The 21,389-nt window shown below is 52.6% G+C and overlaps 1 protein-coding gene across 10 annotated transcripts in view; it reads right to left on the reverse strand.

Moving 5' to 3' along the window:
* Window positions 1-701: 701 nt before the first annotated feature.
* Window positions 702-21,389, reverse strand: part of LOC122387886 (oxysterol-binding protein 1-like) — a 45,054-nt gene continuing 24,366 nt past the window's right edge. For all 10 annotated transcript variants that reach the window (XM_043378512.1, XM_043378504.1, XM_043378510.1 and 7 more), the window contains 8 exons: window positions 21,056-21,244; window positions 20,559-20,804; window positions 4,421-4,571; window positions 3,815-3,984; window positions 3,407-3,576; window positions 2,881-3,033; window positions 2,381-2,448; window positions 702-2,054 (listed from right to left, as the gene is read on the reverse strand). In XM_043378512.1, coding sequence (XP_043234447.1) covers window positions 1,912-2,054; window positions 2,381-2,448; window positions 2,881-3,033; window positions 3,407-3,576; window positions 3,815-3,984; window positions 4,421-4,571; window positions 20,559-20,804; window positions 21,056-21,244 — 1,290 coding nt within the window. In that variant the 3' untranslated portion in view covers window positions 702-1,911. The remainder of the gene's footprint in view (window positions 2,055-2,380; window positions 2,449-2,880; window positions 3,034-3,406; window positions 3,577-3,814; window positions 3,985-4,420; window positions 4,572-20,558; window positions 20,805-21,055; window positions 21,245-21,389) is intronic.

Below are 21,389 nucleotides of genomic sequence, written 5' to 3' on the forward strand. Positions count from 1 at the left end.
AAGTTGAGAACGGGAGTTGATTCATCATGGTTGCCTATTAGTGGCTTAAGCTGAAAACGGAAAAGGACTACTCTTACATACTTGGCTCTGGATAATAATTGATTCGAGTCGTTACCGGCCACCAAAAGCACACAGTCCCCAATCTCGATAGCTAAGGGATATCTTATAAAAGTATGATGCTTGTATATCATTAGAAACGAGCGCAGTCGTACTTTTAGCCAGAAAATAAATGTCCGGGTAATTCTGGGACACCCTGTACATTTTTCTTTGTACCTTACATGTATTTTTCTTTGTAAGTCACGAAATCATGTTGCATTAGCATGTTGTTATATAGAATGATGATTATGCAATTTACGAAGAATGGATATTTTTTTTTCTTAATCTGATATGCAATTTTATGGGGGGGGGAGGGAAGTGTAAAGCACGCAAAACACCAATCGCGTTTATAGACTTCATTGCCTTGCGTCACCCTTCAGATTTTATATAACTCTTTCCAAAATTGCCGTCCTGTGTGAAAGATTCGTTATCATGCAAACGTTGACACGTTTCGGCCCATTGTCAGCACATTTCAGGAAGATCAGCTCCGTTCCGTTGTCTGTTGATACACAAATTTTGAGGTTGCTCAGTCAGTTGATGTCGTTGAAGCATTTTTAAATTTTTAAACTCTGTATAGCGCAATAAAACCCATGCGAAACGCTTGCTGTCACCCAGGTGAATATATTTGGAGCCGGTCACACACACAAGCCGACCGAAAATGCATCCGAGGTGCAGGCGCGGCGGCGGCGACCGTCGGCTGCTACGCTCTCACCGCGTCTCCGGAGTTGCGCCGGCTACCGAAGCAGCGATTTATTGTCTACGGTAGCGTTATACACCATCTGGCTGGCGGGCGGGCGCGCCGCCGCACGCGGCTCCGTCACGCCTACTGTCGTCTCATAAATACAGATTATATACCATAAACCCCGTAGCCTAGAGGAATGCCGCCGGCGCCAGCCGGCACATTCCGTCATCACAATCACCGATAGTTTCTATGGGACTGGGCCAGCCGGCCGGCCGGCCTATTGACATCACAATCGCCCCGGTCCGCAGCGCAGTCACAGTCCAACTCCGAGTTCGCCGCCATCACTGAGTGACGGCGACAGTCAGCCCTGAATACAGACCAGTCCGCCTCAGTCACTGTCCGGAACAGACCAGTCCGCCTCAGTCACTGTCCTGAACAGATCAGTCCGCCTTCGTCACTGTCCTGAACAGACCAGTCCGCGTCAGTCACCGCCGTGTGCCGTACTGCGTCTGACTTTCCGCTGTCAGCGACCTCATCGTCCATCAGCGGGCTTCCTCCGTCAAACTGCGGTACATGGGTAATGGGTACTCTGCGTCTGCCTCTGTGTGCATATCCTGTCTCTTGTCTCTAAATTTCAGTCAGTCTGTCTGAGCATCTTACGTCAGTCTTCAGTCAGTCTGTCTTCCCTGGTCAGTCAGCCATTCTGTCCTTCCCTAAGTCAGTGTGTCTCTCTTTCAGCGTCTGTCTGTCCCTCCCCCTCAGTCTCTATCCCATTCTCCGTCGCCAGGAGCCGCATCCCTCCCGGGCCTCTCTCTATCGCGGGCCTCCTCCCGACCACTGACACGGTAATCGGGTCGGCCGCACGCCACATCACACCGGAATCGGGCTAGCCTCACTCAATAACAGACCGTATACTGGGGGCGGGCGCGGCCCGCGTCCGGCCGCCACTGTCTGCAGCGCGGCGCGGCGGGCCGTCGCCGGCGGCGGCCGTCCCGACACGGGACGCCGACCGTCGGCGGGCCCGCGCCGCCGCGACTGACGCCGCCACTGCTGAGCACTCACCGACACCGCAGAAAGACAGGCCGGCGACGGCGGCGACGGGCCATCACAACTCACACGGCCGCGGCGGCCGCCTAGAAAATGTCCGGGCAGCGCGACCAGTCCTGTTTCTCGCGGGCCGTCCAGTACTCGCCCGTGTATATGTGCACGTACTGGCTGGTGTACGGGTCGTGGTCCTTGCGGAACCAGATCGGCTGGTGGCCCGTGTACTCGACACCTGCAAAGGGAGAAAAACAAATATATCAGCTGCACTGCAGCTGCGAAAATTAAATCACATTTTGCTAAGTCACAGATAAAGTCTGAAAACGATTGCTTCTTATTGAACATACATGTAAAATGATAAGTGTTTAATGAGCATTACGAAACCGGAATGTCTGATTGCACCCGCCCCTACAGCCCGAACAAACCAATTTTTCCATGTGAAATTATTATCCTGTGAGATTTATGCATAATGAAGCCATAATACACAACGGTGACGACAATGATGCACCGGTTCTGAGGGGTCCCCAGCTGCTCACCCCGCACTGCCTAGTGCCTACTCACCTTCCTCTGCTGCCGCCTCGGCCTCGGCCTCCCGCTTCCGTCGGACGGCCCTCTGCTTCTCCTCCAGTCTGCGGGCAATATCACAGGTCAGATGTCGGGAAGATCAAGGATGCAGGTCAGATATCGGGGATACATAACCATCACATCGAGATACCAATCTTAGCCATCTCACCGAGAGTCAAGAACAGTTAAGTTTCAACTAGCAATAAGAGCATCGCGGACGAACCTAATCGATTACTGTACGACCACTGCGAAATAAGAGTACCTGCATCGATTTATGACCCTGACTTTTCCAGTCCCATAAGTCGAAAAAGCGAACTGAGTATGAAAGCAAGAAATATAACCCACGAAATGGCTATGTAACGATATAAATGCATGAGCATATCAACTGATGCCAAAACATACATAGGCCAAATAACCCTCTCTCGATTTTATATCCACATATCCAGAATTCCCATCCCGTCAACTCCATCTCCACTCAGTCCGGCGGTGGACCTCACCTGACTTTCTCGTCGTTGGCCTCGTCCCACTTGCCCTCCTCCATGAGCCGCTGGTCGGGCCGCAGCCGGGAGTCGGTCGGCGCCACGCCCTCCTCCGGCTCGTTCAGCTCGATCGCCAGCTGACTGAAGTTGTAGATCTTCTCACCGTCCTCTCTGTGACACAGACAGGTGAAGTGAGATGTCGTGACGGACAGATACAGCGGCGTTCGGCGGAGAGGGGTGGTAGGAGGAACAGAAAGATGCCGGTAACACACGCAGTGCTGTGGTCAGCGAGCGAAACAGTTCGGAGGTGCAGATAATTGTGGCAGGTGTTCTCCGTTTGGAGGACTTTAATTGGAGGGTGGCTTTTAAGTGAAATTCCAAAGTAAAACGAACCGCGCAAAATGGCACCACACATTCATTATTCATGCGTCATGGTCAACAATAAAAATGAACCTAAAATATCCGGAGATACAGTAACAGAAGTGAACACTGACCATCATTCGAAAACGGTTGGCAATCTACGAAAGGCGGAGCGGCGACTCACGGGACGGGGTTGGCCTTCCAGAGCAGTCTCGGCGGGCCCGTCTCGATGACCGGTTTACCCTTGACCGAGGTATTGGAGTTGAGCACCTTGCAGCACTCCATCTTGGAGTCCCAGGTGCCCATCAGGACCCACCGCACCTGGCCCATCGGGTCCGTCACGCAGCCCGTCACCTGCCGAACAAAGGAGCACACGTAATTAGCAGATGATCAACAAACAAAATTCCTCCGGTAATGCACCTTGCATTTCAGCATGTGCGGAAAATGCAACCTGTTCATTCGAGTAAACTCTCGGCACAACATAACTTTACCCAGCCCCACAAAAAACAAAGCACCACAGAACAATGCGACAAAGACTCTTGATTGATGTAAAGTCAACGAGTCAAGCCAGCCGCTTCGATCGTCGTCTCACCTTCCTGAGCACGTCGCGGGAGAAGTAGCTGTACGGGACGTACTTCAGGTTGCACTTGTCGCCCGTCTTGTGGTTGGTGATCTCCATGTCACCGTGCTGGTCCACCCACAGTCGGCCCACGATGATGTTGTGTACCGTCGTGGTTACCTTTCGCCACGTGAAGTGGTTGCCTGGGGATGCGCGAGCGGCCGTACGGTCAGAGCCGGTGGCAGGTATGTCCTTGGACAGCTTACGGTACCTAGATGATATCCTCCAACATGAGCCGCCATTAGAAAACACTGTCGACGTAAAACGACGAAAGCAACCGACGTAGGCATTCAAGTTTCTAGCTCACGCTCGGGCTCCTACAGTATAGTCCCATTATCTCCAAAGGCACCTGCTATCTATAATGGAGAAAGCAGACCTACGGCGAATTTCATTTTCCCTGGTCTCACGCAGCTAGTTAACGTTTATTTCGACGATCAGGCTCCTCGGGCCGGGCATTAGGAAAGCAGAGGCACGCAAAACGACTACCCGTCTATCTTAGCCCTTACGGTGAAGTAAAGAACCACCCGAAACGAGGGCTCACCTGTCTTTGGGAAATACAGGTGTAAGATGAGTACTCACCTGTCTTTGGGAAGTGGAGGTGTGAGATGCCGAGCGGGATCACCTGCAGGTACTTGCCGCGGAACTTGCTCGACATGGTGAACTCTTGGTAGCACTCCCAGCCGGCGTCGCCCTCGCAGTGTTGCGCCACCATCGGCGGGTGATGAGACACCTGGCGGACAAGAAACCAAACAGTCATTCAGCTGTAGATACTAACAGGCTTGTACCGCCCGCCACCACACTGCCTAATAGCGCTCATATCTCCGGACATAAGCCATGTCCTGGTAGCGATATTGCTCCCTGTCTGAAGTAGCTGCCTTCATGTGTAAGTACTACCCAATCGTCAGCCATACAGCCGGGCGGTAGACGCACCGGCACTGTCATCTCGTCAGTCACATATACCACCCGGTTCCCTCAATGTATTTCAATGTCATCATCAGGACAGTCATATCCCTCTCCTCCGCGCCACACACCCCCTGGTCCGGGTTGGACGGGCACCTTAATTCGACTGGAGTGACTATTTAGGGGCATGTTCACGTGCGGGAGCGGTGGGTAGCCGTTTGGGGGGGGGGGGGGGGCTGGGTGGCCTGTCCATCATGACGAGCTCAGCCCTGGCGGAGCACCAGGGTGGCCACCCAGACCAACGTCTCCCCGTAATTCCCATAACAATCAGCATTCTGGCTCTGGAAGGTCTCGCTAGACCAAAGGGCCTAAACCCACAAAACAAGCAAACAATCACCGAGGCCCTGTGAACGCGAATCGCAACAGCGAGTCCCGACAAACCCCCGAGGCCAGTACCAGGACTAAGGGTACGGAATCAGAGACGACTAGGGGCAATAAATCAGAGACGGTTGTAGCTGAATAAATGCTACTCGTACTACTCGACGGCTTGACATTTCATTGCCGACTCAGCTGGGAGACCCTGAACATCGGAAAATTAACTTATAATCAACGTGAAAAACGATAATTAACAGATATTTGAGATTGTAGATGAAACTAGCGACGAACAAACGTCAAACAGTGTCCAAACGCGCCAACAACGGATGCCAAACACCAATCAATCTTATGACAGAGCTATGAAGCCAGGAGTGTGAAACGAAACGAAGACTGTTGTCGCAAGCTGAGTGTAAAATAGTCATAATTTCATCAGTGATAAATACACGCCACAAATCTAGCAGAGAAACCCCGAACAGCCCATGCAATTATGTGGTCTATAAGGCGTTACACTTCGCTGCCTACTCCGCCAAGAACTTCGTACTAGACATCTTTCCCGTTTTCCTTGATTACGGAGCGAGCGAAGCGAGCGGAGTCTCATACTGAATTAAGGGAAAATCCTGAGTATGAGCGGCCGGCCGGCCGTGGGGACGCTCTTCAAAAGCTAATATCTTAGGAACGGGACATCCGATTGACAAGCGGTCTTCTTTACTGAATGTCACTTGGACGTAAAAGTTCTGTGGTGTGATGGCCACCATGCGTTCTTGCCAACCACCGCACGTGGCGCGTGGTAAAGTTGGACATTTTTTAAGAACCCCCAAAATTGCAACCTCAATAACGGCACAACGGCTGGGCCGATTGAATTGAAACTCGGTACACAGTTAGGTCTCCATCAGATAATTCATCTGCATGTGTTAAGGTTGGGGTGCTGCTGCACGTGCGCACGTGCAGGGGTCGTTTCCAGATCTCGAGAACGGCTGGACCGATGGCGCTCAAATTTGGTACACGGTTAGGGACCAGTTAGTAGGGTGCCGTGCACAAGTCAGTTGGGACCCATTTTGCACGTGCGCACGTGCAGGGTGCCGCTTCCAGATCTCGAGAACGGCTGGGCCGATTGTGCTCAAATTTGGCACATCGCTAGAGACCGGTTAGTAGGGTGCCGTGCACAAGTCAGTTGGAGGTACCCCCTCGAAATTTCGCACGTGCAAGGCTAACCCTCTCGCTCGCTCCGTTAGTCGCCCCATAAGGCGTTATACTGGTAACTAATTTATAGCTAGCTCGTTAAATAAGAGAATGCTTCGAAAGCATGTCAGCATCCTTACGATGCAATCGGTTTCAACAAGCATGGCAGCTCCTCATCCAATCAAGACGCTGTCAAATGCTTCTGATGACATGTGAGCGCACCATGAAAGTTCACACAGAAAGCAGCGTCGTCTTTTCTTTGAGCGCAGCTTCTTACCGGATGAATTGGAAAACGACAGTGCATCAATTTCGCCGGGCGGGGCTGTCTGGCGGTGGGAACCGGCGGTGGCGTTTCACGTCAGCCCACACCGGGATAGGTTGTCTCCTCTCAGCAGAGCTGGCCTCAGAGCAGCGGCGTGCGGTCCGAGGGTGGAACCACGCGGTTCGGGGAGGAAACCCTGCGGTCCGGTGGCGGGAGCCCTGCGGTCCGATGGCGGGAGACGCGGTTACACGGGAGATGGGAGGGTGGCTGCCGCTGCACAAGTCACCCACGACGGCTGGAGTCCATGTCAAATCACCATCAGAAATCTGACACGTCACCTGGCCAGCCGCTGCGTTCCATACTATATCGGTAATCGGTGGCAGGCCATTGGACACGGCAGAGAGGACAATGCAATGTGAGGCAATGCAATGTGAAAGGCAAGATACTAACACACCTCGTAGATTCTCATTTTCTGAATGAAAGAGCCGGGAACTGTTGGGAGGCGAGTCTGAAAGTGAGGATGACGTGCGGCACCAAGGGTTGTCATACTTGCTCATATTTGAAAACATAATTTATAAGATACTTCTTGAAAAACGCAAACAAGTTAAAAACTGTCTTTGCCTGAAAGAAGAGCATTGAAACATTTTTATCAGGGAGCCGCCCTTCTCACAAATAAAGAGTTTCGTTGGCCTGGCCCCTTTCTTTTCATGGCGTCTATACACGCCTAAGCAATATTCCTCGCATCCTAGACAACCCAGGGAAAGTGATTTATCGCCCTGGGACATAAAACATCCAGCGCTGTTCCTCCATTGAACCACCATAGTATCATTCCTCCTTTGAACCACCACAATCACCTTTCATTGACGGCAATCAAACCCGGAGAAACAGCCCGCTGTGGAGGGTGCCATGAGTCATCTCGATCCACTGTCTTACGATCACTCTCTCCTTTCTGAATTATTCGCACGTGACTCTGTTGTGAGTAGCTTATTCGAGCAGCTGGCACGCGGTGTGGTTGCCGCCTTTCTGTCCTCGGCGCGGCCTTATGGTCACGACAACGCCCCGCGCTCTCGGTTCGGCTTTCTCGGGATGACCTATGGACAGGGCCATGACTGGAGACGATGCAGATGGCTCGCTGCGCGGCCGATCACCAGGCGGTGGAAAGCCGGGGGCCAAACGGCACGTGGTCGAGCAATTAACAGCCACCGGTGTCGGGAGGCCACCAGAAGATGCCACAACGGTATCTCACATGATTGCGACTTTCCTCTGGTAGTGGTATAACGAGAAGAAAATGATGACCTGCTGTGGCCTTTAGGAGACGATCACGATCCCTTCCATTGCATGGGTGAAATACGACCAAGGAAAAGTAGGTACGCGTGTAATGAAACGCGAATAAAACACCACTAAGCACAACTGTGAAATTGTGTAGCCTGGAGTCTGGACACAAAGCAAGAGCGTGGGCGAAAACAACAGCTAAGTTTCAAAACTTAAAAAAGTAAGGAAGATGAAAATTCTTACCGTGCTAAGGATTAGGTAAGATGTGAAGAAAAGCAACACCTTGAAATGTAAAGATGATCAGTAGGGTTGTTAAAAAAACCGAATTTTGGAAAAGTATATGGGCTCATGGCTCATGTGGTGCGGTATTCTTTTCTGAGTCCAATGATACCCTTTTTTCCGAAAAGTATTACTGCTAGGCGCTGCTCAAACGGCTTAAAGAGGACCATGTTACGCCCGCCGACCGGCCGGTGTCAATAAGGGCGAGAATTCGACGCCGCACGGCGGCGGCAGCGCCTTATCGGCACCGCGCGCCACGACATCTGCCGGGCGGCCGGCTGGGCGGTGGGAAGTTATAAGTGCGTGGTCTTATTGCACACGATCGGGGTGAGCTATCCCATGTTTTCGGGGCGGAAAGTTTCAGTGCAGCATCGGTGCGTCTGCCACGGTGGTCTGTGTCGATGGTATAGAAAATAACTCAAGCAGAGCTCAGAAAAGAATGAATGATTCCGGGTAGTTGCCTCGAAATAATCCGTTTCAAGAATACAGCTGCCTTCTTAACGTACTGTATCACTTGTTAATTCTTCAAAAAGCAAACTCTGAGCAATAACAGACTTCTTTGCATTGCTGTTGACAATTTAAGTTGCTTTTGGACGGTGGCTCGCAGCCCCAATATGCTGCCGCGCCCGCGTAACTCTATTCCAACGACGAAACGGCAACTTAGCGAGAATCGAAAATTTAACGAAGTAGGTACAACAGGAGCTGGCAAGGCTCCTGCATTGGTCTATCCGTCATGAGTGACACACCGGGGTAATGTGTCACGTCAGGGCAGAGCTGTGTTCTATGCCGGGTCTGGATTCGGGTCTTGATCGGCATCGGTGGGCACGGCCGCCCTGGCCGGACTGCCGGCGTCGCTTATGCTCGAAGGATTGGATAAACGGCGCTTGATTTATATGAGTAGGTACTCCGGCTCACTCCGGCTAATGTCTCTACTCATGTCTTACTTCGTCACACTGTCAGGGTGGCCACTCTGTCATTCCCAGACATGTTATGTTTTCTTTCGACCCGCTAATCTAAGTTACACCTGGCGTCGATTCTGTTGCCCCAGCATCTGACATCAACGTATCTGAATAATGGCATTGGTGACGCATATGCTCGTCAAAGCCACCCCCAAACTTGGGCCGATGACTGTCGGGTCTCCTCCATATTCTGTCCTTGTGCATACTGCATTGCCAGCCCCTGCTGTACGTATATCGTGAATTTTCGATTCTCGCGAAGTTGCCGTTTCGCCGTTGGAATAAAGTTGCGCGGCAGCATATTGGGGGTGCGAGCCACCGTCAAAAACTAACGTAAATTGTCAACAGCAACGCAAAGAGGTGTGTTATTGCTCAGAGTTTGCTTTTTGAAGAATTAACAAGTGATACGGTACGTAAAGAAGGCAGCTGTATTCTTGAAACGGATTGTTTCGAGGCAACTACCCGGAATCATTCATTCTTTTCTGAGCTCTGCTTGAGTTATTTTCTATACCATCGACACAGACCACCGTGGCAGACGCACCGATGCTGCACTGAAACTTTCCGCCCCGAAAACATGGGATAGCTCACCCCGATCGTGTGCAATAAGACCACGCACTTATAACTTCCCACCGCCCAGCCGGCCGCCCGGCAGATGTCGTGGCGCGCGGTGCCGATAAGGCGCTGCCGCCGCCGTGCGGCGTGGAACTCTCGCCCTTATTGACACCGGTCGGTTGGCGGGCGTAACATGGTCCTCTTTAAGCCGTTTGAGGAGCCCCTAACAGTTAATACTTTTCAGTAAAAAGGGCATCATTGGTCTCAGAAAAGAATACCGCACCACATGAGCCATGAGCCCATATACTTTTCCAAAATTCGGTTTTTTTGAACAACCCTAATGATCAGACATGTGCATGGATCCGAGAAAATGGATCTGGGATCTGATCCTACGGATCCTGATCTCGGATCCGTCGGAATCATAGATCCAGCTCTTTAATTTATCGAGAGATCCGTAGGGATCATAGATCCGAGTCTAATATTTTTGCTTGAGATCCAGTGAGATCATAGATCCTCATTCATTTTTGTCAACAAAGAACTCTCCCCAAAAAATCACTCGTTGCAACTCACAAACGTTCTTATCAGGGCTGCGGAGTCGATGGATTTTCGGCGACTCCGACTCCGACTCCGACTCCGGGCAGAATTGCGGACTCCGACCGACTCCAACTCCCGACTCCGACTCCGCAGACCTAGCAGGGCTGCGGAGTCGATAGATTTTCGGTGACTCCGACTCCGGCTCGGGTTTCTAAAATCGACTCCGACTCCGACTCCGACTCCGGTCACAACTGTCGACTCCGACCGACTCCGACTCCGACTCCGACTCCGACTCCGCAGCCCTGGTTCTTATTTAGTGATGTTTTGTGATAGCACGTCATAACCCATAGGTTTACGGCACTTATAACATAGAAACACTTGGAAACCTGTTTTCAAATGTTGTGCATGTTAGGATCCACTCAGATCATAGATCCATGTTCTTAGTTTATCGTTAGATCGTGAGATCATAGATCCAGAATAAATTTTTCACTCCGGATCCGATGAGATCATGGATCCGAACCTGCAGATTGCTTAGAGATCTACTGCTCTTATAGATCCATTACTTGGATCCATGCGCATGTCTGAAGGTGATATTAAGCAAATCTATGGAAGCAGCTTGTGAAATCTGATCATCCACTTGATGTTTGGCAAGGCTTTGGGAATGGTCACTTAATAATGCAGGCACAATTTTTTAGTCTTCTTTCCTCGACATTGCTGTTTTTATGAACGAATTTTTATTTCAAGAACCTTCTTATCAGTTTCCGTTCAATTTTGGTGCAGAACATCCTCAACTAGGCAAATCATTTCCAGTCGAATGCCACCTCGAACTGACGCTAAATTGACGGGGCGAGAGCAAAGCGATAACAGCGAGTTGGAAAGCGAAGTCAACGAAAAGGCGGCAACCGAGACACTGAGAAACACACCACACGTAAAATCATGGACCAACTATACTGTAGTGGAAAGAGTAACCCTAAAACATCACCTTTTCTAGGTATACAGTCATTTAAATAACAATATACCACATAAATTATTCGAAATAAGTAAACATCATATACCAGAGCAAAATAGAAGCCCAACATAGTCCAACCGGCAGGCCCTCGGGCAATCAGTAAGAAGAGGGAGGAGACTGATTCGTTGACCGCAGGTGGGAGGAGCCACCGAAGGGCGATGGGATGGGGGCGGGCTGACGGCTACACGAGGAGAGTCGCGTCGGTCGCCGCAGCTTCAGAACCTACCGCGGAGTCGTCAGCGGCGGACCGGCCGCCGACCGAGAGGGGAGAGTGGTGACGCGCTATAGGTGTACGGACAGAAGGGCGTCAGGCGACAGTGTGACTAGTGTCTCAGCGGCGCAGACGGAGTCCACATCAACAGGAGTGACAACTCGGGTGACATGAGACCAGCGCAGATCATGGTGGGTTTACATAATTTGTGTTCTGTCATACCGTTTATCTATAAGATAGGGTAGGTATATTTATTCTAAGTGGCAATTTCCATCGACAATCAATCTTTCAAATAAATAAATAAATAACGCATGGCCTCCCCTTCAGATAAGCAATACTGACAATGTGTATGTGCAGTGCAGTAGGTACGTGCAAGTTGTGCGTATTTTATCCGCCCAAATGCATCGACAGAGCATCGACAGACGAAAATTCTATCTCAATTTTTCATCCGGCATCATACGAATGAACACCGGGATTCAGAGTAACCGTTTCATTTATGCAATGAACGATAATCCAGAGGCAGAATACACATTCGATTCGTTAGAATTGAGAAAGGAACTAAAAACGTTTAAATTTGAAGACTTAAAAGGCAAGCGATCAGTCATCGTACAACATGATCCCATAAAGTCTACCGTGAATTGTTATGCGATAGTGAAAAGTAACACCAGTATAACGCCTTTTGGGGCGACTAACGGAGCGAGCGAGAGGGTGGGCCTTGCACGTGCGAAATTGCGAGGGGGTACCTCCAACTGACTTGTGCACGGCACCCTGCTAACTGGTCTCTAGCGATATGCCAAATTTGGGCACAATCGGCCCAGCCGTTCTCGAGATCTGGAAGCGGCACCCTGCACGTGCGCACGTGCAAAATGGGTCCCAACTGACTTGTGCACGGCACCCTACTAACCGGTCCCTAACCGTGTACCAAATTTGAGCGCAATCGGTCAAGCCGTTCCCGAGATCTGGAAACGACCCCTGCACGTGCGCACGTGCAGCAGCACCCCAACTCTGGCACATGTATATGCAGTGCCTAGTGGGTGCCTACCTACATGCCAACTTTCAGCGCAATCGGCCAAGTAGTTACCGAGATATTGCAACAATAACAAAACTGACACCTCTTCGTTTTGCACGTGGCACGTGCATAAGGGGTCACCCACATGCATCGGGAATAGTCCAATACTTGGTAGAAGGAATGAAGCTACCCTACAAAAATTACCGCGTGTAAATCGGTCAAGTGGTTGCTGAGATATAAGCCTCGCAAAAGCGTGACCACGGCCGGCCGGCCGGCCGGCCGGCCGCTCATACTCAGAAATTTCCGTTAATCTAAGGAAAGACTACGCTCGCTTCGCTCGCTCCGTAATAATTTCGGCAAAACATCGCCCCTTATTTTGAAATAATATTGAAGCAATTAATATCAAGATTACTTTACTACATGACAGCGGTATTGGGTACGCCAGTCGAGGGATTTTTGTCATGTTCATAAGCAAGTTCTTAAAATACTGTCACTTCGTTACTGGATCCTTTTGTTCATGCCTATGAATATCTTGCCACGAGCAAATGAGCGCAACTGCACCGTTACGATTTGACGCCGTGCGTCCGTTTCACTGCCAGTGCTGCTCGAACAAAACTCCCCGGTAAATAATGAGTGGAAGCGTGCCTCGCACAAAACTCCCCTGCGGTTAATAAGTGGAAGTAATCGTCATCCGCGTCACGCCCGTGAGTCTACAGCTCCATTCGTCTCAGCCGAGGAAGCCGGTGGCCGCTGAAGGAGAACATCACCTACAAGATGCGAGAAATCAAACTGTGAGAAAAAATGGTCTCATGTGAAAGTGGCTCGTTTCCGCAGCGAGCTGATGCAGGGCGCCGAGTAATTATTCGGTAATAACTGGTGGGCGCCCGACGGCTATGGGACAGCAGCCACTGTCGACAGCAGATGGTGCATTCACTAGCCGCGCTGACAACTACACCGAAACCAGACAGCATGAGGCAAAGACACGTATGTGACATGAGTCTACATGAGTCTACCAAAGCAGGCTCTATCTAGCCCCAGCATAGAACTCGTCCTTTGGAAAGATCTCCGAAGTCTCCGGAAATATCATAGCGTGGACTCGTAGCCAAAATCCACCCCCCGCAGGACATCACACCCGACCGGCTGTCGCGACTTTCGTTCCCGTCGTCTCGCTAACGATGATCGGCGTCGGTATCGACAGCTGTCGTGTCTGCGCGGACCAGAAGTCTCCACCGCCGGCGGCGACTGACAGTCTGCCGTCAACACGCGGCGCCTGTCTGCTCTCCTCCGGCGGTAGTTACAAATGACGCCGGTTTGACGCGTCCGCGCTCGGTGCTTACGAGAGAAATGTTCCCCGGATGATTGCAGGGCGTCCAATAAGATGAACGACCACCCATCACAGAACCGATGACGTCGGGGTTCGCATAGCCGTCACAACGAGGAAAGCAGAAAGGGACGGCGGGTCGGTCATGGCTGCCAACCGCGGTGGCTCTGGGCTAGCCGCGGCAGATGCAGCTAACCGCATCCTTCGTTCCCACCGCGCTGGGAGCGTATGAAAGTGAAATATACGCCGCAGCCGTTTCATTCAGGATTGGCACACGGAGCGGTGAAACCGAATTCGGCGTCATTCGGGGTCTGCCGTTATGTGCGATATCAGCAATTCACGAGATAAATCGGGCTTCACACCTCATTTAATGACACCAGTCATTCGGCACACTCAGCTAGTTTCAATGAGCACCTATGCATTGAAGTCTGTGGCTGAAGAAGACGGAGAAGGAGAGAGGGGTGCGGGTGCCGTCACATCCAACTCATCATACACCTGTCTGTGGTCGAGGGTGAAAACGGCACAGAATAACGGCCACTTCCGAGCCCGCGGTGAGCCAGTATCGACACCGATGACTCGCTACGGACACCCGCTGTTCTGTACGAGTATGGGCCACTGGTGCACCACATCAGGCGTCAGTATCGGCTTTTATATCAGTCGCCAACGAATGCCGTGTGCTACTGCCGTGTGCTACAGCGCGTATCTTATCATCAGCATCTTGTCAAGAACGGACGGTTTGCTAGCCAGCACATCCCAACAACCCGAAACTGCAGCAGTCACGCCTTAGTGATAGCTCGTCTACCACCGACATCCATCTACCACCAACACTCAACAATTGACAACTGCCGGTCGAATTTGTCCATCGGGAGGTGATGAGCGCCGAGCCGCGTGGATCACTTTCCCGAGCGGCCAGTGTCCGGGCGAGGAGCGGCAGCTGCCGTCCCAGCCCCGGCGCCTCAGGAGCTGACTCACGGTGGAGCAGACAGCCGGCCGGCCGGCCGCCCGGCGGGCCGGCAGCTGGAGGTCCGCGCATTAGCCGCGCCGGGGTTTCTTTAGCGGTAACGCTGTGGTTTGACGGCTCCAACAGGTGGAATGGATGGCAGCGGGTGAAAAACAAGCGTGGGAGTTTACAAGTTTTATAACCGATCCTGAAATATGTAAAACTTTCAGCAAAGCCTTGGGCGCTCAGAAATGAGCGCGCTCCATTAACAGAGGCCAATAAAACTGATGATGCCTGCAATATTAATTGTTCCAATAGTAAAAATGTCATATTTGGTTGTTCGACTGATGCATTAGCTCTCCTCGAATGGTGTGAATAAGAGGTAGACCAGTTACTGACATGACCCCATATTGAACTGAATTTGCTGTGCTTGGCAGTGTCGTCCGCCCTTGTTCGCAGTTACGACTTACGGCTGTTGTGTCTGAAAGTCACAGATACAGCTGTTGTCTGACCGTTCTGTCCATGACTGTCATGACACTGTTCAGTGCTCAGCGTTCAAACTTCAAAGATACTCAAAGGCTTCTGGTTCTAACAGTTCCCTCCACCTCTGTTCGCAGATACGACTGTTGTGTCTGACCGCGGTCGTCTGCTCTGTGGCGGCCGCTGCAGCCGTCAGAAGGCCTGCTGCTGCCGTCAGAAGGCCTGCTGCTGCCCACAGAATGTCTGCCGCAGCTGCCAGGATGCCTGCCACAGCTGTCAGAATGCCTGCCGCCGATCAGATGGCCGCGACCTCCACCGAGACGTCGGTCGTGTCTGCTCCCACTGAGGCCGAGGCTCGCTCCATCCGACCAGCGGGCGGTCCCCGGCACCGCGTCAAACAGTTAAAACAGAGCCACGCCATGCGCTGGGTCGGCTTCGGCACGCCGCCTACGCTGTGGAAGGTGCCAAAGCCGCCGGTGACACCCGCCTGGCGCTTCGAGCCGAGCGTCAGCTCTGGCTCCAGTTTCTGGCCCAACATCATGCACGCCATGGGAGATCACCCGCAGAAGACGGCCAGCGACAAACCGGAGACTAAAACGGCCACCGGTGCAGCTAAATCGGCCTCCGCGGCAGTTACCGCCAAGTCCGCCGCCAGCGCTGATTCAAAGGTGTCTCGCTTGAATGCGCTGACGTCCAACACGTACCAGCCTGACGCCGGGACAGCAGTGGGGTCCGACTGGGTAGCGACACAGGTGGCTCGCCCGGCCGCCGCTCGCCGAGCCACCGAGACCAGTCCGACTAGTGGAACCGAGAGCGCCACCCAGGGCCCGGCCGCGGTGACCAGTACGTCAGCTACAGCACGGCGTGGTCAACAGTCCGGCGGCTGGCTGCGGGTGTTCTCCGTCCAGCCTCCGACCGACGACACAGCGGCGGCAGATTCTGCCACCGACCGACAGGATTTGGGTGAGGACGCGGAGGGGTCCCGCCGTCCGCGCGGACCCCCGACGCAGCAGTACCGCGCCGAGTACGTGATCGAGCCGCCGGCCGGCGGAGCGGTGATCGACGGTCCGCAGCAGTTCCCCGTGCAGCAGGTGCCGTCCGTGCCGCAGCACCGGCCGGGCCGCCGCCAGCCGCCCCGCCGCGGCTTCATGGATAACATGCTGACGCGACTGTTCGGCACTAGCAGCCCGCAGCCGCAGCGGCAGCGGCCCGGACCGCACCGCCCAAGCGCACACCGCCAGCGACCCGCGCCGCAGCAGTTCCAACAGCACAGCCATGCCGCGCAGCATCAGCAGCAAAACAACCTCCCACAGCTAGACAACTTCCAAGATCAGGAGAAAAACACCCAACAGCAGAACAACTCCCAGCAGCAGACCGCTCCTAAACAGCAGCAGGAGCCACAACAGCGGGAGACACAGCAGCAGAAGACTCAGCAGCAAGAGAACACCTTCCAGCAGCAGCATCAGCTGTTCCAACAGCCTCAGCTGGAAAATCTACAGCAGTTTACCCAGCAGCAGCTCGCTCAGCCGCCGTTCGGTCAGCAGCAGTTTGCCGGTGCGCCTTTCTCCGTGGCCGATCAGTTTTCTCCCAGCGTCCCGGTCGGCGCAGACCCGACTCACTTCCGTCCCGTGCAGGTCACCCAGCAGCAGCAGCCCCTCCAGCAGCGGCCGCGTCAGCCGCAGCCTCAGCAGTACCCGGAGACAGAGGGCGGATTCAGCGTCTCCTCTCAGTTCCCTCAGTACAGCCCCGCTGCCGCCAGTCCGGCGAGCCGGACGGCAGCGCTGACAGCCGCCTACCTGCAGAACCCACAGAGCGGCACCCGACGTGACGACACCACCGACGAAGACGACGTCGTGGAGCTCGTCATCGAGTACGATAACGACCTGGAGGGTATCGTCGACGAGCTGCTGCGCGAGGTGCGCGGCAGAAGCGGCGGGGGCGAGCGGGCGGCCGCCGACCGGGAGCCGGAGCCGGCCGCCAGCCAGCTGCGGCGCCGGCCGTTCACTGTTCAGCAGCTGGATCAGCGACTCGGGCTGGCGCACCAGCCCTACTACCACATCGCCATGGCGCTTCACAGCCTGACGCAGGGCCAGAGCCGACGCTGATGTCGCTCAGTCACAGACGAGGTGTTATTAGGGGAGGTTAGCTGTAAGGCAGCAACATTCGTAGGCGGAAGATGTGGTTTATCATACATCACAACGATGATCTAATTCGAGGCCTTGTGAGGCTTCGTTTACATTTTAGCCTAATGCGGAGAAGTTAAGAGGTGACGAGTAAGGTTCATATATTACCCCGAATGTCGCGCTCTTCAGCTCTCGTGAAGATATGATTAGCAGGCTATCTGCTCAGCTCTTAGCCATTCATCATAAGCCTGAATCGTTACATTATCTCATTACTGAGTATTTATCCCATTGTATTATACACATCGTGACATGTTGATTGTTATATGGACGCTCAGCACTGGCGTGTCAAATAAATGAAATGTGTAATGACTTCCAAACTCTTTCATCACGAACGAATGCGTCGGAGCGTCTCGGTTCCACACCGAATGACCAGTTTGGTATATCGTTTGTCATCATTTGACACGGTGTATCACAACCAATTTATCACCATATTTCAACGCCTTCCACTAACCCACGGAATGGAACCACTACGTATTGATCTTACAGCTCTCCTATAAGCACACCGATAAACAAACACTAAAATAAAAATGCAAGCTACTTCTCGCAAAGAAGTATGTGATGCTTCAAAGTCATACACCGCTCTTAAAATGACCGGTACGCACACTGCGTACTGCATAGGCGCACCTATACGCACACCAGTGACGGTCTTGTCACGCACGCCAGCGCGGCGTGACGGTGCTAATAAGGGAGCCGAGAGCCAGCACCCGGGATCGGACGCTACCACCAGCCGCGTCCCCAGGGAAAGTGAAACGGAGCCGTGTGTGCGGCCAGCGCGATACGCGTCACACAGTCATGGTCACAAAACGTGACGACGGGGCGGGACGCATCGACATGACAGCACCGCGTCGGGCAATATAGCCTGGGAAGCATCCGCTCTCTAGGGAGTCCGGGATGACTTTATAATCACTAATCTACGAAAAAAAAAACGAATTGCCACAACTGACAAAGAACACTAATGAGCAGCAAAATGGCCCTACAAGTGTCAGAGCAGGAAAGGCTGGATTGGTTTCATTATAATGTGTTTGCTGCATTGTGTTTTGAAATGGCGGTACGAGTCGCAGTAGTGCGGTAGCGCGGCCAGCGCGCAGGCAACGCATAACGCAGTAGATTAACCAAAAACATAACCCATAACCGAGCCGATAAGATCTAGACGGCCGGTGTACGGATCAGAAACCGATAAGCACGCGCACCTATTCTAATGTTTTCGTCGCAAAAATCGACCGGGCTTCAGTTCTTAAAGTTGTTCACTCTTTCACTTGCATCGTGCGTAGAACGGAAAGCATGCGCAACACGACTCGGCTCGGGTATTGGGAAAGGTGTCAAAGTGGACGCAGGCAGACACCCGAAAATGTGCAATGCCCACTCTAGCATGGTACACAGCCACGCACACCTCCCTTCTCTCTAACCCACTCGTGACCGATCTCAGCACCGAGCGTGCGAGACACAGAGACAGTAGGATTGTGTAACAGCGAACGGCAGCCATCGGTGACCGTCCGGAAACCACCACATCTGGACACTGTCCAGTGTCCACCCGCTCTCCCGTGGCTGAAAACACCACCGGAGATCGTGGCGCAAAACACCACTTAGCCAGCGCAACGACATCGGTGGGGAGACAGAGCTTTCGCAGGCGATGAACGAGTGCAAGCGGTTACGTCAAAGCAGGCGCAAGAGTTTTGGTTTGTCTTACGTCGCAATGGCACTGTCGGACAGGGATTTATTTCAGCCATGGCTTTCCCACACACAACTGAAATTCGGCAATGAGAAGCAAGATGACGAGAATGATCGATCATTTACCTGTGTCAGCTATATTGGAAAGAGTTCGGTAACGTAACACCGTGATGTAACATACAGGCAACGATCTTCTTTCTACCGTCAAATGGCCCTTATCTTGCGCCTTCATCCTTGCCATCAGCACCTCATCAACATCACAGCCAAGCAGGCTCGAACCCATCCATAAGATTTTCCTTCCATGGGATAGGATAGGATAGGATAGGATAGGATAGCATAGGATAGGATAATCTCGTCCATCCTACCATTGGAACCATTCCCACCACTGCTCGCCGCTCAGTGCCCACCATTGACTTTCCTATCGCCCACTCGTCCAATGTCCATCTCACAGCCACGTTACGTTCAGTGCCCCTTGCTAGTTTTCGGGTAATTAAGTGACCATCAGCACGCATTTGTGCATACTGTGGTCAGCTGGCGAGCGGCCCGGTCACAGCCGGCTGTGGTTATTGGTCACTGACGACAGATAATGATGGACGCGTCTCAGAGCGACAGGTTTCACGAAAGGAAATCCGGTCACGCGACAGGTTCGCGGCAGGCTATTTTCAGAGATACTGTATGCTAAATGGGTGTTTTGGGAGATACTACAGTGAAGACTTTCTATCTACAAGCACCTCCGATGGCCTATGTTCCATAACAAGACATGGGTAAAAGTAGCACAGGAAAAACAATACAGTTTGGTATGCAAACATGGATCCAAACTGGATGTGTTTTGAAATAGTGAATGCGCCTGAGTCAAAATTGAATTGAGCACGCCCCATGCATATTGCATAAATAAATAGATACTGCATAGATCCAGCGTCAAAAAGCGGAATAATAGCCGAAACTCCAATGTGACGTAACTACATGGCAATGCGCCTCCAAGTAAGGCCTAGTACCGTGTTCAATAACGTGTAACAATAACGTGCTCACTGTTCACTTCCAACCAATCAATCTTATCCTCCAATTTGTTTTTCAACCCTATCGTAACGGCCGATCGTTAAATATTTATATGCAAAAAACTATTTTTACCAAAAGCCACGATGCGAATCCAGACATAGAAGGAATGCTGGCTTCCTACAGCTGCTAACGAGCTCACCATAAATGCCAGTTTTCAGCAAACTGAGGTGCCGATAATACACATCTTACCCATTCTAATCCTCGACCAATGCTACGGACAAATGCCACTCACAAATCGAGAAAAGACACCTAGTTGAGCCGTCGACAAATGATGCAGCGACCCCTCACGGCTACGGAACATATTGTCTGAGCCCAACTGAGAGCCGTAGCGTCACCAGCGCTCTCTGCAATCCTCTGCGAACCCACATTCTGCCCACTGAGGACGTAACGGACTGCCGCTAGCGTACACTGCCGCTAGGGTCTCACCCTTAGACCCAGTCAGCAGCATGCTCCATTCAACCCTTCCCCACCTCACCTAACCACCCCGCCTCCACCCCCTCCCCTCCCCTGCGGCCGTCCGAGCGGACCCACCTGTTCTGAGATCACCCTCCAGCCGTAGTCGTCTCTCCGATCGCACTCATACGTCTCGCCGAGCAGCGGGTTGAACGGCTTGCCCGACCGCTGGCTGGTGGTGGCGTACGCGCTGACTGTGAACGCTGCCACGTAGCACATCTGCTCGCAGGGGTCATCACACTCGGCGGCGCGGTCCAGCAGGTAACTGTACTCAAAGTCCTCTGTCAGGCGCTGCAGCATCGATAGAGGCTCGGAGAAGTTCACCTGTCAGAACAGATGGGAGAGGGAGGGTCAGAGTACGGGACGTGGTGAATGATTGCGAAGGCAAGGCCTAGCATACCAATGCATCTAATCAGTAATCGCTTTCTATGACAAGACACCTCTGAATTCACACGAACAACGTTTGGAACTTGACTAAGGCGCTTTCCCAGTATCCTTGTGTTCATTTCTCTCGATGTCAGCTCCCCTTCAAACACACCAGCACTTGTTCTTCATACACGCCCCGCGGCACTCACCGGCACTGGAATCTTGGTGAGCTCCTTGCCGATCGAGTTCTTCATGATACTCCACAGGTTGAGCGGGTAGTTGGGCTTATCCGGGATGGTGGTGCGTCGTTTGCGGGCGCTCTTGCCCGGTTTGTGCGTCATCTCTGCAGAGAAGGATGGAGGCGAGTCGCCGTTGCCCGCCTCGCCGTCCCGAGCGCGCTGGGGACGAAAAAGGGGGAGGTTAGGGCACGGTTAGGCGCAGAGGCTTAGAGCAGGTCACCTGAATGCACATACACTCACAGAAAATCACGCCAGGTCCCCACAGTCTGGGTAAGGTCACGTGAAGTAAAAGCAAGTCACATCA

This window comes from Amphibalanus amphitrite, unplaced genomic scaffold (assembly GCF_019059575.1).
Source record: "Amphibalanus amphitrite isolate SeventyFive unplaced genomic scaffold, NRLGWU_Aamphi_draft 000301F_arrow, whole genome shotgun sequence".
In the NCBI taxonomy this organism is placed as follows: Eukaryota; Metazoa; Arthropoda; class Thecostraca; order Balanomorpha; family Balanidae; genus Amphibalanus; species Amphibalanus amphitrite.